The 15,346-nt window shown below is 37.5% G+C and overlaps 1 protein-coding gene across 2 annotated transcripts in view; it reads right to left on the reverse strand.

The window, feature by feature from the left end:
• The window catches only part of NUP98 (nucleoporin 98 and 96 precursor), a 98,675-nt gene that overhangs the window by 8,166 nt on the left and 75,163 nt on the right, over nt 1-15,346 (reverse strand). For both annotated transcript variants that reach the window (XM_043992441.1, XM_043992440.1), the window contains exons 24-28: nt 14,424-14,653; nt 11,305-11,574; nt 6,408-6,565; nt 5,019-5,162; nt 4,568-4,707 (exon numbers count right to left, since the gene is read on the reverse strand). In XM_043992441.1, coding sequence (XP_043848376.1) covers nt 4,568-4,707; nt 5,019-5,162; nt 6,408-6,565; nt 11,305-11,574; nt 14,424-14,653 — 942 coding nt within the window. The remainder of the gene's footprint in view (nt 1-4,567; nt 4,708-5,018; nt 5,163-6,407; nt 6,566-11,304; nt 11,575-14,423; nt 14,654-15,346) is intronic.

A 15,346-nucleotide genomic window follows, 5' to 3' on the forward strand; every position in this document is an offset into this window, starting at 1 on the left:
CAAAGAAAGAAAAAGATAGCTCCTGCTTTCAAGGAGCTCATAATCTAATAGGGAGACAACATGTGAATAACTATCTACAAATGTGATATGTGCAAGTTAATTTTAGAGATAATAGAGGGAGGGCACATATAAACAATATAACACAAGAGGATTCCAAATAAAATTGAATTTCCATTTCTTATTGCTTGCTTTTAAAGAGCTATATAACAAATTCCACCCATTACTTTCAAAACTGTCCTTACTTGTCTGTGCTTCTTTCTCAATTCCTGTTGTCTTCAGTGCATTTAAAAAAAATGTTCTGAAGGCTTTTTTTGGGGGGGGATATTGCCAAATCCCTCTCTTCTCCTAATCCCTACCCCACCCAAAAACCAAGGGAAAGAAAGGGAAAAAGAACCCTTGTAATAAATAACTGCAGTCAAGCAAAAGGAATCCACACAGTAGCCATATCCAAAAAATGCACATCTTATTTTCTTCTCTCACTTCCTAGTAGCTAACATACCATATCATAAGTCCTCTGGAGACAAGACTGGTTATTGCACTGATATGAGTTGTGAAGGCTTTCAAAAATACTTTTCTTTACAATGTCACTATACTTGAATATGAGTAAAATGATCTAAAGGCAGCTATGTGGCACAATGGAAAGAATGCTGGATCTATAGTCCAAATCCAGTCTCAGACACTTGAAAGCTGTGTGACCCTGGGCAAGCCACTTAACCTCTGTTTGCCTTAGTTTCTTCAATTGTAAAATGAGGCCAATAATAACACCTACCTCCCAAGTTTGTTGTGAGGATGAAATAAAATGTTTGTAAGGTGCTTAGCACAATGCCTGGCATGTATTAGGTACTTAATAAAATCTTGTTTCCTTCCTTCCAAATTCTGATACACATACTGGGTCAGTTCAAACTACCCAGGATGCTCTGATATTGTCTTTTTTATAATTTCTTATAGTGAAATAACATTGCACTACATTCATATACACAATTCATTCAGTCATTCCTCAATCATCCAAGAGGAAATCTAAGATATCCTCTTAGATTCTTCATTGCTTTTTCTGCTCTTTCAAACCCCCTTCAGAATCAAGATCAGGAAGTTTGTGACTTTCCCAGTATTATTCTCTACCATAACCTCTCCTCCTCTCCTTGTGCCTGCTTGCTTCCCTGTTGAGTCTATTGTCTTTCTACACCATACTCTTCTCTTGAGTGCGTGTATGTGTTCAATCATCCTATATTTATTCCCAGTAAAAGAGAAGCTCACCTGATGCCCAATTGTCCCAATGTATGTTTGTATCCTCCTTTTCTCATACAACACAATTGTGAGAAATAGTAAAGTTTACTTCCTAAATCCTCCCTTCTGCATTAGGGTTAGGGTTACCTTCCTGCCTCTTTTCCCTCTTCAACCCTCTGATGAAGACTAATCTACCCTCAGGTCTTGTTTCTTTTATTTAACTCCCTCAATGTCCTCTCAATATATTAAGTTTTGAAGGGACACTTGTTTCTTGTCCTTATATTAGAATGTCACACAGCTCCTTTCAATGGCTCCAAAGAAACTTACCTTTCCAAGTTTTTCTTAATTTGTGTTATGTATTTCAAAGTTTCTACTCTGGTCTGGTCTTTTCATCAGGAATGCTTGAAAGTCCTCGATTCCATTAAAGATCCATTTCCCCTCCCTTACCCCCGGTAGGATTATACTCAGCTTCATAAGACAAGTTATCCCTTGTTGCTAGTACTCCTATATTTTTGCCTTTTGGAATACTGTATTCTAAGATCTCCTCTCATACTAGAGAAGCTGCTGCTGCTTCCAGGTCTTGTATGATCTGTAGTACTTCAATTCCTTCCTGAATGCTTTCAATATTTTTTTTCTTTGAACTTTGGAATTTGGCTATGTCCTTTGAGGAGATGGGAGACCAATTTTTTTTAAATTAATTTTTTTTTCAATGAACAAAAATCAGCTCTCTCTCTCTACTACTCCTCTTCACTGAAAAAACAACAAAACCAAAAACCCTTGTAACACATATACAAAGCCAAATAAAACAAATTCCCACATTGGCTATCTCCAAAAAATATGTCTCATTCAGCACCTTGAATCCATTGCCTCCCTGTCAGTTGTTGGATAATATGCTTCATCATCAGTCTTCTTAAATTATGGTTGGTTACTGCATTGATCAAAAGTCATTAAGTCTTTCAATGTATAATCAGTTTCTACTATAATTCATATTTTAAAAAAGCAAATTTGTTTCAAAGGAATTAACCTATTGGGAAAAATTTTGAGCATACCTTGCATTTTGAGCCTGTTGCTGTGCAGTTTCTCCTGAGAGAAGCCACTTGAATATGAAACTCACCAATTATGGCCCTTCCAGTGTCCACTCTCAAAAGCCACCATCATGTCTGTCAGGGTAGAAGCTGTGTGCAGAGGAGTGCTGGTCCACACCACCCCATCCTCTTCCCCCATGGACCAGAATTGGGCTTGTGCTCAATGGTAGCGTTTATGGTATTTTTTAACCATTTAACAAATATAAAACCATGCCTTCATTTTTTTGATGATCAAGTTTTTAAGCATGTACCTAATGTCATTTTTTCTTTAACCTTGTGGCTTTCATTGAGTGATTTTATATAGTGCTGTACTTCTAGGGAATGCTTGCGTTGCATTATAGTAGAATTGTCTGTAGTTTGTTTTTATAATGTTGTTATTGCATGTTTATATTGTCTATATATACAACCTACCCTCAGGTCTTCTGTTTTATTTAACTCCCTCAATATACAAAACTTCCCAAGATCATACAAACAGTTGCTTTAATTATTTCTTATGGCACAATAATACTCCATTACATTCATCCGTCATAATTTGTTCAACCATTCCTCAATTGGTGGGCATTCTCTTTAGTTTCTTTGCTACTACAAGAGCTGCTATATTTTTGTACATATGTATGCTTTTCCTCTTTCTCTGATTGCTTTGGGTAACAGACCAAGTAGTACTATCTCTGGGTAAAGGGGTTATTTGGTGGATTCCACTTTTCCCTGTGGTTCTGAAATATCTGGGTAATTTTCATTTACGATTGATTAAAATTTAGCATCCATACTTTTCCACGATTTTCAGGGTTTCAAATGATTCTTAAATTATCTCTTTGACTTGTTTTATACTTTAATTTTGTTATCAGATAGCTTACTTTTTCTTTTTTTTTCATGGAAACATCAATTTCTGTCTGATCTCAGATCAAGTTTTTAAGGAGTCTGTTACTTGCAGTAAGTTTCACCTCCTTTTCTTCTAAGATATTTGTTCTTCCAATTCTTTACTCCAAAGCTTTTATTTCCTTAATTATTTCTTGCATCATTTTTCTCTAGGTATCCATGTAGTCCTTGTTGCACAATCTATTTTTTCTTCAAGTCTCTACTTGCCCTTATCACAGAGTTACTTGTTCCTTTTGGGGGTGGGGGAACCTTTAAATCTAAATTATAAATTGCTTTTTGAACTTAATTGGTGTTTATGAGGACTTTCATCTTATCAATAACTTCCTTGGGGTCTTGCCAAATAGCAGAATTTCTGGATCAAGGGGTATGGATATTTTATTACTTTATTTGCATCTTGCAAATTATATTCCAAAATGGTCGTACTGATTCACAGCTTCACCAACAATATAGTAATGTGCCTATCTTTACACAGTACTTCTAATACTAATCATTCCTATCTTTTGTCATCTTCATCAGTGTGCTGTGTGAGGTGAAATTTCAGGGTTGTTCTAATTTACATTTCTCCTATTAGTGATTTGGCACATTCTTCATATATTGAATACCAAACCCTTTTCTGAGAATTTGATATAAAGATTTTCTCCCTCAGTCAACCTTTTCCTTTTTTATCCTAGATGTATTTTGTTTGTATTTGGCTAATTCTGTTAACTCAGATGCTTTGTTACTACCCTTGGTCAACATCAGGTGCTCAAAGATACCTCAAAGAATAAGCAACCTTAGAGGGTGTTTGATACCTACAAAGTAATTACCTCTACTGAATCCCTAAAAAGGAGTCATGTAGCATTCTGACCAATTTCCAGTGATGGGGAACTCATTACCCTAATAGTTAGGAAGTTTTGAGATGAAATTTGGATTCCAGCATTCTCCTATCATTGATCTTGGTTCTACCCTTTGGGTGCCAAGCAGAACAAATCTAGTCCTTCCACATTAATTCTTTGAATACTTAAAAGACAACTAGCAAATGATCCATAGTATACAGAGCTGAAAAAAGCCTTACAGATACTTAATATGTCTCTTCATTTTTATAGATGAACAGACTGAAGCCCATAGAAGAGATCTTGCCTAAAATCATTCAGGTAAGTAACTAGCAGAATGGTGATTCAAACCCAGGTTCTCTATTATGTCCTGCTAGTCTTCTCAATGCCCTAACACAAGGTTGTTTAGATATCAAATGACCTAATGAAATCACTGTATAAATGTCAGCTATTATTATTACTTAATCATAGCTCTCCTTAATTCTCAATAGCTAAGGAGTATTAAGAAGAGGCAAACAGCAGCAGCAAGGCTGGGGGGAAACCCTCCAGACCAAAACAAATCATACTTACCTGTCACTGTAGAGCTTGAGGAGGTGAAAGCACACATCTCTGAGAGGTCTCCTTGTATCATCATCGTCTAACACACAGCCAGAGTCCTCAAGGTATGAAGGCAGGGGACTACAGGCATATTTTTCACTCTCAGAGGTATTCTGCAGAGAGGGGATATTAAGACTAAGGACAACTATTTTTATCCATTCTTTGGCCAGAAACTAGCCTCATTTCAATTTTTCAGGGAAAGGCAGGGATATAAGGCCAGACTTGAGAAATTCTGACCAAACAGCATTAACAGAAGACAAAATAGATATTTAAATAAAGCTAAGATAGGTATTTTTCTGGAAAGGTTTCAGCCCAACTTGCCCAGAGGCAAAGGAATGGGCTACAAGAACCATATCACCCCTTACACTTCCCAACCCTGATTCCTGGGCCGTTTTTCTGCTTAGGTCTACCTGACACTCATTACCTGGAATGCTTCCTCATACATGCTGAGAGCCTGGGAAATGGAAGCAGTAGGAGGAAGGAGGTACCAGAAATGGACAGCAATTGAGCGCTTCCAATCTAGCTGGGAACAGACGTTGATACTCTTCTGTTCTGAGAGCTGCCATACCTGCAAGGGGCAATAAACATGAATGGCAGAGTTTGTACATAACCTTATATTAATCTTTAACTCTGCTAGTTTTTCGTGTTTCTACTAGGGTCTACCTCGCTATCAGCTTTTTACAAAGGGGTTTGGGATGTGTAATGAGCCAACTAACAAGAATGTTAAGTTCTGACATTGTTTCAGACATTGTCCTAAATATGGGTGATATACAAAGACAAAAATAAAACAGCCTTTGCCTTTAAGGAGCTTATGTTAATTACAGAATTTAACATGTGCACATATAGGTATATATAAAATACATATAAGGTACTTTTCTTGCAGGGGGTGGGGTAGATGCTGGAGGAAAGGAGTTAGAGGGCCTCATGAAGCAGAACCTGAGCTGAATTTTAAAGGAAACCGAGTATGCTAAATGGTAAAGGTAAGAAAGAAGAGCATTCCAAACATAGGAGGTAGTGTGTGAAAAGACACAAAGACACGAGATGGATGCTGTATGTAAGCCACAACTAGAAAGCCAGTTTAGTTGAACCAAAGAAAATGTGTAGGGGAATAACCTATTAAGTAGGTTGAAACCAGGTTATGATGAATTTAAATGCCTATGGTGATGTTAAACAGAGTGAGAAATCTTGTCTTTCTGCATTATTTTAGGATAAGGAGGCAGAAAGATGAAATAAGGATCTAGGATATAACTTAGTAATCATGCTATGTATTCTAAAGGTGGTATAATATATCTTAGTTGGCATGGTCAGAGAAAGTACTTGACAAATTTGTCTCTGAGGTTCTCTATTTACCCTCACCCACTACACCACTGCTGATGACCCCCTAATCCACAAGTCTCCAACACTGTGTTCCATTATCACTTTCAACAGACTATCAGCTAACCTCTGCTAGTTATTAGTACGTGATGAAAAGAAGAAAAGATGCTGAATTTTATTATACTAAAAAGGTATTTAAAAATGCAAAGTCTTTAAAGATCCAAAAGAATGAAAACACAGTGGGGACCTTCTGCAATAAGTCCCAGGTATCATAGTATGTGGATATCATCTCTGAAAGGTCAATCTCTGTTCCAGAAGATTATTCAACTTGTTTTCTGATTGTCCAACAAATATTTATAGAACACCTACTAAGTGCAAGGTGTTCAACATTAGAAAGTCATTTTAGAGATAAGGACTCCTGTGATCACAACTTGTGGTTAAAACTCAATTCAAGTACAAGTATTTTAAACTATCTGAAAAATGGGAGGAAAGGACATACTGGCTTTCCAGCCAAGAGAGTAAAAATTCGTAGTCGATCCTCCTGGATGAAACAGTCTGCCTGGAGCCGGTGCCAGTCTACCAGTTGCATGGTGAGCAGCTCCCGGACTGGCTGGCTGCCCCCAAGCTGGGACAGAAGAAGGGCGAGTCTGTGATCACCTGGAAGAGAAACGCAATTACTGGTTCCACAAGGCCATCTCAAAGAATCAGTAAGATCTTGGGCTACATGAAACCTAGTATACTTCACATCCTTCTAGCTCTTAAAAGTTTACAAATCATTTTATTCCAACAACCCTGATAAGAGGTAGGTAGTGCAGGGGCAGCTAGATGGCGCAGTGGATAGAGCACCGGCCCTGGAGTCAGGAGTACCTGAGTTCAAATCCAGCCTCAGACACTTAACACTTACTAGCTGTGTGACCCTGGGCAAGTCACTTAACCCCAATTGCCTCACTTTAAAAAAATAAAAAAAGAGGTAGGTAGTGCCTATTTATTATCTCTATTTCAGATAAAAGGAAACTGACTAGCCCATGGTTAATGTCTTTTGAACCACACTATATTGTCTATTCTCTTTAGAACTCTCGTCCTTTTCTTTAACATTTAAGAGAAATTTCCTAAGATTAAGTTTTCTTTACTTTTCTATGGTACAATCAGGACATGGATATAGGTCTCACAGTGGAAAATGTGCTGGATTTAGATACAGATGATGTAGGCTCAAATATCATAATCTTGAGAAAATTACTTAACCTCTATAGGTCTCCATTTCCCTACCTGCAAAACCAAGGGGTTAGACGAGATGGTTTCTAAAGTCACTTCCAGCTCTAAATCTGACCACTAAAGATTTAATCTCAAACTAAAAAAGGATTCATGAAAAAAACTAAACAAAACAGGTAGATTTATCTATCAGCAGTGCATAGAGTGCTGGACCCAGAGTCAAGAAGATCTGAGTTGAAAGCTATCTATGTAAGGGCTGGCTATTAAAGAATGTATATCCTTTATTATCTATCACATTCAGGCAAAATCATACATAGTTCTGTAAACTGGAAAACAAATAAGAAATCAATTAGCCTCATACCCTATTTAGAAAATGGCGGGTATTCCTCAGAAAACAGTTCATCTGTACTATGGGAAACATTTTTATAAGACAATGATCATTTTCATATAGACAATAATTATAAAGAAAAGATTCTCTTATCTCCCACAGCCATTCTCAAAATGCCTGAATCACTCTGTTTTGAGACTATAATTTGACCATTGATAATTCACTCTGATGACAGTTTGGTCAGTTCTTATTCTCTGAAGCAGAAGCCACAAATGGTGCTAGAGACTGGGCTGAATAACTGACCCTGGTATACATGCTTAATAACTTATAACTTTCAAAAATTATTTATTATTATTAACTTGGTAATATTAACAAACATTCCTTACACAAAGAACAGAATAAAAGAGGGCTGGATACAGCACTGTGAATCTCTATTATAACATTATGCATTGCTTGGTTTTTAAAAAAGTAGATTATTAAATTTTATAATGATAGTTCTAATACTACCATACTACTTAGCTTGTCTGACTCCTTCAGAACTCATTTCTGTTCTCTTCTCTGTACGTCTTTTTTTTTTTTTTTGGTGAGGCAATTGGGGTTAAGTGACTTGCCAAGGATCACACAGCTCGTGTCAAGTGTCTTAGGCTGGATTTGAACTCAGGTCCTCCTGACTCCAGGGCCGGTGCTCTGTCCACTGGGCTACCTAGCTGCCCCTCTGTGCATTTTTTTTTTTGTAGTTACTATTTTTCCTTAATAGTATTTTATTTTTTTCTAATTACATTGCAAAGAATGTTTTCAATATTCATTTTAAAAAAAAAACATTTCATTGACACTTAAAAAAAATAACTATTACTATTTATTACTTCCCTCTAAAAACAATTAACAATAAAGTCAAACAAATCAATTGGCTGTGACTGAATATGTATATCTCATTCAACATTTCCGCCTCTCCTCTAAGAAGTAGGAAGTATTATTAAATGTTACCCCTCTGAATGTTTGTTCTCTAGAGAGCCACAGCATCAATCATAGTTTTTACATCTTTTGCAGTTGTTTTCCTTTTATATTTTTGTGGGGTTTTTTTAGTGGGGCAATGAGGGTTAAGTGACTTTCCCAGGGTCACACAGCTATTAAGTGTCAAGTGTTTGAGGGCGGAATTAAACTCAGGTCCTCCTGAATCCAGGGCCCGTGCTTTTATCTACTGTGCTAGCTGGGCCCTTTATAATTTAGTCTATCAATTGTTCCGGTTCAGCTCACTTTACTCTGAATCATACAGTTTAATGACTTTTTTGGGTACAGTTCCAAATTGCTTTCTAGTCCTACATAGCTGTCCTTCTAAATCCATTCCAACAATTGTTATTTTCTTTTTATGGTCATATGAAAGAAAAAAAATGAAAAATAGCATGCTTCAGTCTGTATTCAATCAATATCAATTCTTTCTCTGGAGGTGAATAGTATGCTCCCTCATCAGCCCTCTAGGATTATTTTGGATCATTATGTTGATGAAAATAATTAAGTCATTCATAGTCCTTCATCAAACAATATTGCTGTCACTGTGTACAACATTCTCCTGGTTCTGCTCACTCACTATACATCAGTTCATATAAGTCTTTCCAGGCCTTTCTGAAATCATCTCGTTTGCCATTTCTTATAACACAATAATATTCTATTACAACCATATACCACAGCTTGTTTAGCCATTCCCCAATTGATAGACATTCCATTGATTTCCAATTCTTAGCCACCACAAAAAGAGCTTCTATAAATATTTTTGTACAAATAGGTATTTTTCTCTTTTTTGGGATAAATGTATTTATCTTGACTCCTCTGTTTGCCAAAATTTCTACTCAGTTCTAATCTTTTCTCAAGAATGCTGGGCATTTCTTTTCTAATAAGGTTATACTCAGGATGGCAGGCCAAGTTTGCTTTTTTGGAATATGATAAGCCAAAATTTTTGATATTTACCGAACGGTCTTATATCATGCTGACTGTGGATTCCTGCTACTTGAAGCTACTTGCAGCATTTTTTTCTTTGATTTGGATTATTTGGGATTTAGGCTATGACATTCTTGTATGTTTTCAGTTTGTGCTTTCTTTTCAGAATTGATCAGTTGATTCTATTTTCACTTTACTATGCTGTTCTGTTCTAAGAGGATTATGCAGCTGATGTGTTGGAGCACAGATTTTATGCAGAAGCCTCAGAGGTCAGTCTTCTCTTTACTATCATATAACTACTATCAGAGTACATCCCTCTTCAGGAAGTTCTTTCTGAAAGACCTGCCTAAATATTACATTCATTAAATATCTAAGACACTGTTAACTACAGGGTGAAAAATACCACCTTCTGGAAGTTTCCAAGACCCACTAGGGAGAGATCAGAGAAATGATTAGAGAACACAGAGGGAGATCATAAGAAACAATTGTTGTTGTTTATCCTTTGTTCTAGAAGAAGACCGTGACATCAGGGTGATGTAATGACTTGCAGTGAATTGGATTTAAGTGAAGGAGGGCTATGCAAGGTCACCTCACTCTCTCCTCCAGAGCCATCTGGGTCCAGTGGCAAGATATACATCAGGATGAATGGTAATGGCCCTCAATGCTTAAGGCAATCAGGGTTAAGTGACTCGCCCAAGGTCTCACAGCTAGTGAGTGTCTGAGGTGAGATTTAAACTCAGGTCTTCCTGACTCCAGGGCTAGTGATTTTTCCACTGTACCACCTAACTGCCCCATAAGAAACAATTAGAGATGATTAGAGAGATGCAAATTAAAACAACTCTGAGGTACCACCTGACACCTATCAGATTGGCTAAAATGACAAAAAAGGAAGATAATAAATGTTGGAGAGGCTGTGGGAAAATTGGAACACTAATGCATTGTTGGTGGAGCTGTGAGCTGATCCAACCATTCTGGAGAGCAATTTGGAATTATGCCCAAAGGGCGATAAAGCTGTGCATACCCTTTGACCCAGCAATTCCACTTTTAGGTCTTTTGTCCAAAGAAATCATGGAAGGGGGAAAGGGACCCACATGTACAAAAATATTTATAGCTGCTCTTTACGTGGTAGCAAGGAATTGGAAGTTGAGGGGGTGCCCATCAATTGGGGAATGGCTGGACAAGTTGTGGTATATGAATACAATGGAATACTATTGTGCTGTAAGAAATGATGAGCAGGAGGAGTTTGGAGAAACCTGGAGGGTCTTACATGAGCTAATGATGAGTGAGATGAGCAGAACCAGAAGAACATTGTACACAGTATCATCAACATTGAGTGTTGACCTACTGTGATGGACTATATTCTTCTCACCAATGCAATGGTACAGAAGAGTTCCAGGGAACTCGTGATGGAAGAGGATCTCCAAATCCAAGAAAAAAGAAAAAAAAAAAGAACTGTGGAGTATAGATGCTAAATGAACCATACTATTTCTTGTTTTTGATGCTGTTGTTTTTTTTTCTATTTTGAGGTTTTCCATCATTGCTCTGATTTTTTCTCTTGTAACAGGATTAATGCAGAAATAGGATTAATGTTATTATGTGTATATATATATATATATATATATATATATATATGTATATGTATATGTATAGAGATATATAGATATAACCTATATCAGATTACCTGCTGTCTAGGGGAGGGGGGAGGGAGGGGAGGGAGGGAGAAAAATCTGAAATTGTAAAGCTTGTATAAACAAAAGTTGAGAACTATCTTTACATGTAACGGAAAAAATAAAATACCTTATACAAAAAAAAAAAAAAAGAAAGAAAAAAAAAGAAACAATTAGAGAACATATAGGATACTATGTAAATATGTGTCAAGATAAATGATAGAAACCTTAACTGCTGAGCTAGACTCCAGGTCTCTTACCTGTCTGCTGGGCCAGGCGGCAGGCCTCACTGATCCTCTTGCCTGTGAGGTAGCTGAAGACTGCCTCCACGGGATTGTCTTGTCGGGCCAGGGCTACTTCCTCCTCAATGCGATCAGCTGCTGTCTGTGACAGCCAACGGGAAAAAGCCCTGCGGCGCTCCAGGCTCTGTATATACTCACTGGGCTCATCTAGCTGGTCCTCTAGTTCCTTCAGGTGACCCCAGATGGCTTCACACAGTGTCCATGTCAGGCTCCAGTGCTTTACTACAGCTAATGGAAAGGCAGCAAAAGCTTAAGTGTAGAAATGTGTCCTAGGCCTGGCAAGAAGCAAAGGGGCAAGCAGGGCTGGCTTGCCTAAAAAAGCCAGGGCAGAGACTAACCAGTTCTGTGGTTGCTTCCACCTAAACACCTAAGTTCCTGCTAAAAAGAAACTATTTATAACTTCAGATTACTTTGTTTTTAAATCAGAATCCTATGCTATAAGCACTGCATGTCCCAACGGTATTCTTATAGGGTCTATACTTTATATTTTTTTATATGCTCTAATTATCTTTACAGTACATTTCATGCTGATCCCTACGACTTCTCCCAATTCAAGAAATCTGAAAAGATAATGTGTGTGGTGGTAGTATCTACATTCACATGTTCCTACTTTTAAAATCTTTCCTGCTTCTGTCCAGCTGGAAGATAATATTTTCTACTCCAAGCCCTGAATTTTATAAAGGTCAATGCAGATTTTACTTTCAATGATCATTTTTTTCACTTAGGTCAAATGTCCTCACTGAAGGTAGGGAGTCTATTTATCCCTCAGACTTTCCCCATTACTGAACAAAAGGGCTCATACAAAACAGATCTTAAATTCAGTTTCTAAATTTAGAAGATAAAATCTATCAGTACAGGAACCACACTCTAAGTCAATCAAAAATAATGTGAAGATGGGGGCAGCTAGATGGCTCAGTGGATAGAGCACCAGCCCTGGACTCAGGAGTACCTGAGTTCAAATCCGGCCTTAGACACTTAACACTTACTAGCTGTGTGACCCTGGGCAAGTCACTTAACCCCAGCTGCCTCACTTAAAAAAATAATAATAATAATGTGAAGATGTTTTGAAAAGTACTATACAAATCATTACCCATAACACTTGTACGCAATGTGAAGAAATGTAAACTATATTCCTAGAACTGTGCCAAAAATAATTAAGGCAATACAAGAAATAACATAATCGAGTGCCAAATGGCATAATAGAAAGACAATGGGTGTTACGGTAGTACAGGAAAGGAAGAGATCTACCAGCGTCAAAGAAAATTGCACTTGAGCTCAGCCTTTAAATAGATATACTATCAAAAATGGCAAAGGGAAGGAATTAAAAGCCAGCCTAATGCTTCACAACCTAATGACCCCACATCACTAAAAGCATTCTTGATTCAGATGACCACTTGTTAGTGGTACTATATAAAGTACAATACTGTGTGAAGCAAGAGATTATACTATTTTACTTCTCAGGTCCTTCTAATTTAAATATCCTATGGATGGGTGCTTCACTGGAAAGCTACTATTCCAGGGGGAACAGAAGCGAGAGAGAGGTGGGGAGGGGGCACCAGATTTCTAAAACTGTAGTCTAGCTTTTTTACACCACCTTATAAGACAAAGGTATAAGAGCTAGGTTTTTGTTAGAACACCAGACTGTGCGTTAGAGTAACCAGGTTCAAATTCCTATGAAAACAACTACCACCCATTTGCCCTTTCATAGGCTTCTTTACTACATAATCATCCATATCATAACAATTGTGGGTGTTTTCCAAAGTTCTCTCTAGCCCCTATTCTCTCTGTACATTCTCATATGGTGACCATATCAGCTCCCCACCCTCACTAGGTTTAACTATGATTTCTATGTAGATGACTCAAAGAGCTACATACCACTCACTGCACACAACCTATCAGTTACCAGATCTTAGAACCATCTCTACTTCCAAAAGATCTCTTGCATATAACCCCTTTCTCTCTACTTAAACAGAACCACCTTAGTTTATGCCCTCATTACCTCTCTCCTGGACTATTCCAATGGTTTAAATGATTTTCTTTCTTCCCCTCCTCGACAAATACCAGATGGCTCCTATTTCTACTAGGATAAAATGTAAAATTCGTTTTTAAGTAAAACTTCTTTTAAAGCCCTTCATAATTCAGACCCAAACTATCTTTCTAGCCTTACTATACATTACTCCTCACCCTGTATTTCAGAGTCCAGTCAAATAAGCTTGTTCCTTGCAAATACTCCATTTCTCACCTGTGTGGACCAGAATGTACTTCCTCATCCCACCAGAATCCTTGTCCTCCTTTAACATGACACTCAAGAGACACTTTCTCCATCAAGCCTACCTTATATACACTGCATAATTTTTCTATATACATTTTCTCCAACAAAAGAATAAAAGCCTTCCTGAGGCTGTTTCATAATTTGCATTCTATTCTATTCCTAGAGCCCACCAAAGTGCCTGGCATGTTATGTAGCAGGTGCTAGACACTGGAAAGAACTGAATTTAATAATACCTTGAAAGAACAAGCTGGGTCAATTGAAGAAGTGCATTTGTTTTATCATAAAGCAAAGAAAAATAGCAAGATGATAATTTGATTCAAAGTAAAATTAGAATTTTTTTGGTGTCACTTGGTCCTTGTAGCATTAACAAAAGCTTGCTAACTAATAACTTATATGACTTTAGGAAGGACACAAACACATTAGGTTAAGCATAAGGGTTCTATAAGTTAAGTGTTCTATAAAATAACAACAGCTCTAAATCTCATGAATCAATTATGAGATATGTGACCTTGGACAAGACCTTTCTGGGTCTTTCCTATAACCTGTATCTGAATCTACTCATTTCACCAAAAATTACTTTGTTTTACATAATCATACAAGTATAACCCATATATGACTGCTTACCGCCTCAGGGAGGGAAGAAGGAAAGGAGGCAAGGAGGGATAAAAATTGGAACTATAAATAAAAATGTTTATTATTTTTTAAAAAATTATTAGAGTAAGAAAACTTTTCCTTTTAGGTCTTCACATTCTATTTCCCATGTTCTGACACCAACTGGGTTAGGGCAGCCAGAATGAAAACTCACCTTCTGATTCTGCTAAGTCTCCTGATACCTCTTTCACCCAGTCTGCATAGTCATGAATGACAGCTACTCCAGGATTGGGAACGACAAGAGGACACAGCTCATCTACATGGACAGTGCTATGCTTAAGCTTGATCTCCAAGGGAGTCTGGTATAACTGTAAATCTCTATCCATCCTCCTTTGTCTCAAGCTCAGTTTTTCCACATGAACTTTGAACGGGGACTCTGTTAGGCTAAAAAGTAAAAAATAGGTCAGTATGGGAATATGGAACAAGTATTTATGTATAATAAAGGCAGTGGTGCATTTAAGATTAAGGGATATTATACCATACAATCTACAATTTAAAGTGATTTAGAACATTATGATCCAGTAGCATAAAACTTAATTATAATACAGTGGCGGGGAGGGGAATCATTATGCCCATTTTCTTAGAACTAAATCATACTTATGCTTTGGCTGCTCTCAGAAGTAAAATATAGTTTATAGTAGTCACAAACATTGGTCCAATTAACATTTCACACTGATTGTCTCATTCCAAAGCTGGAAAGGTTCTATTAAGATATTATGGGGGCAGCTAGGTGGCACAGTGGACAGAGCACCAGCCCTGGAGCCAGGAGTACCTGAGTTCAAATCCAGCCTCAGACACTTAACACTTACTAGTTGTGTGACCCTGGGCAAGTCACTTAACCCTAATTGCTTCACTCCCCCCCCCCCAAAAAAAGAAGAATGAGAAAGATATTATGATTGGGGGGGGGGCATCAGGGGAAGAAAGCTAGTTGGTTCAGTGGTTAAAGCACTGGCCCTGGAGTCAGGAGTACCTGAGTTCAAATCCAGCCTCAGACACTTAACACTTACTAGCTGTGTGACCCTGGGCAAATCACTTAACCCCAATTGCCTCACTTAAAAAAACAAAAAAGATATTATG

This window comes from Dromiciops gliroides, chromosome 3 (genome assembly GCF_019393635.1).
Source record: "Dromiciops gliroides isolate mDroGli1 chromosome 3, mDroGli1.pri, whole genome shotgun sequence".
Taxonomy (NCBI): Eukaryota; Metazoa; Chordata; class Mammalia; order Microbiotheria; family Microbiotheriidae; genus Dromiciops; species Dromiciops gliroides.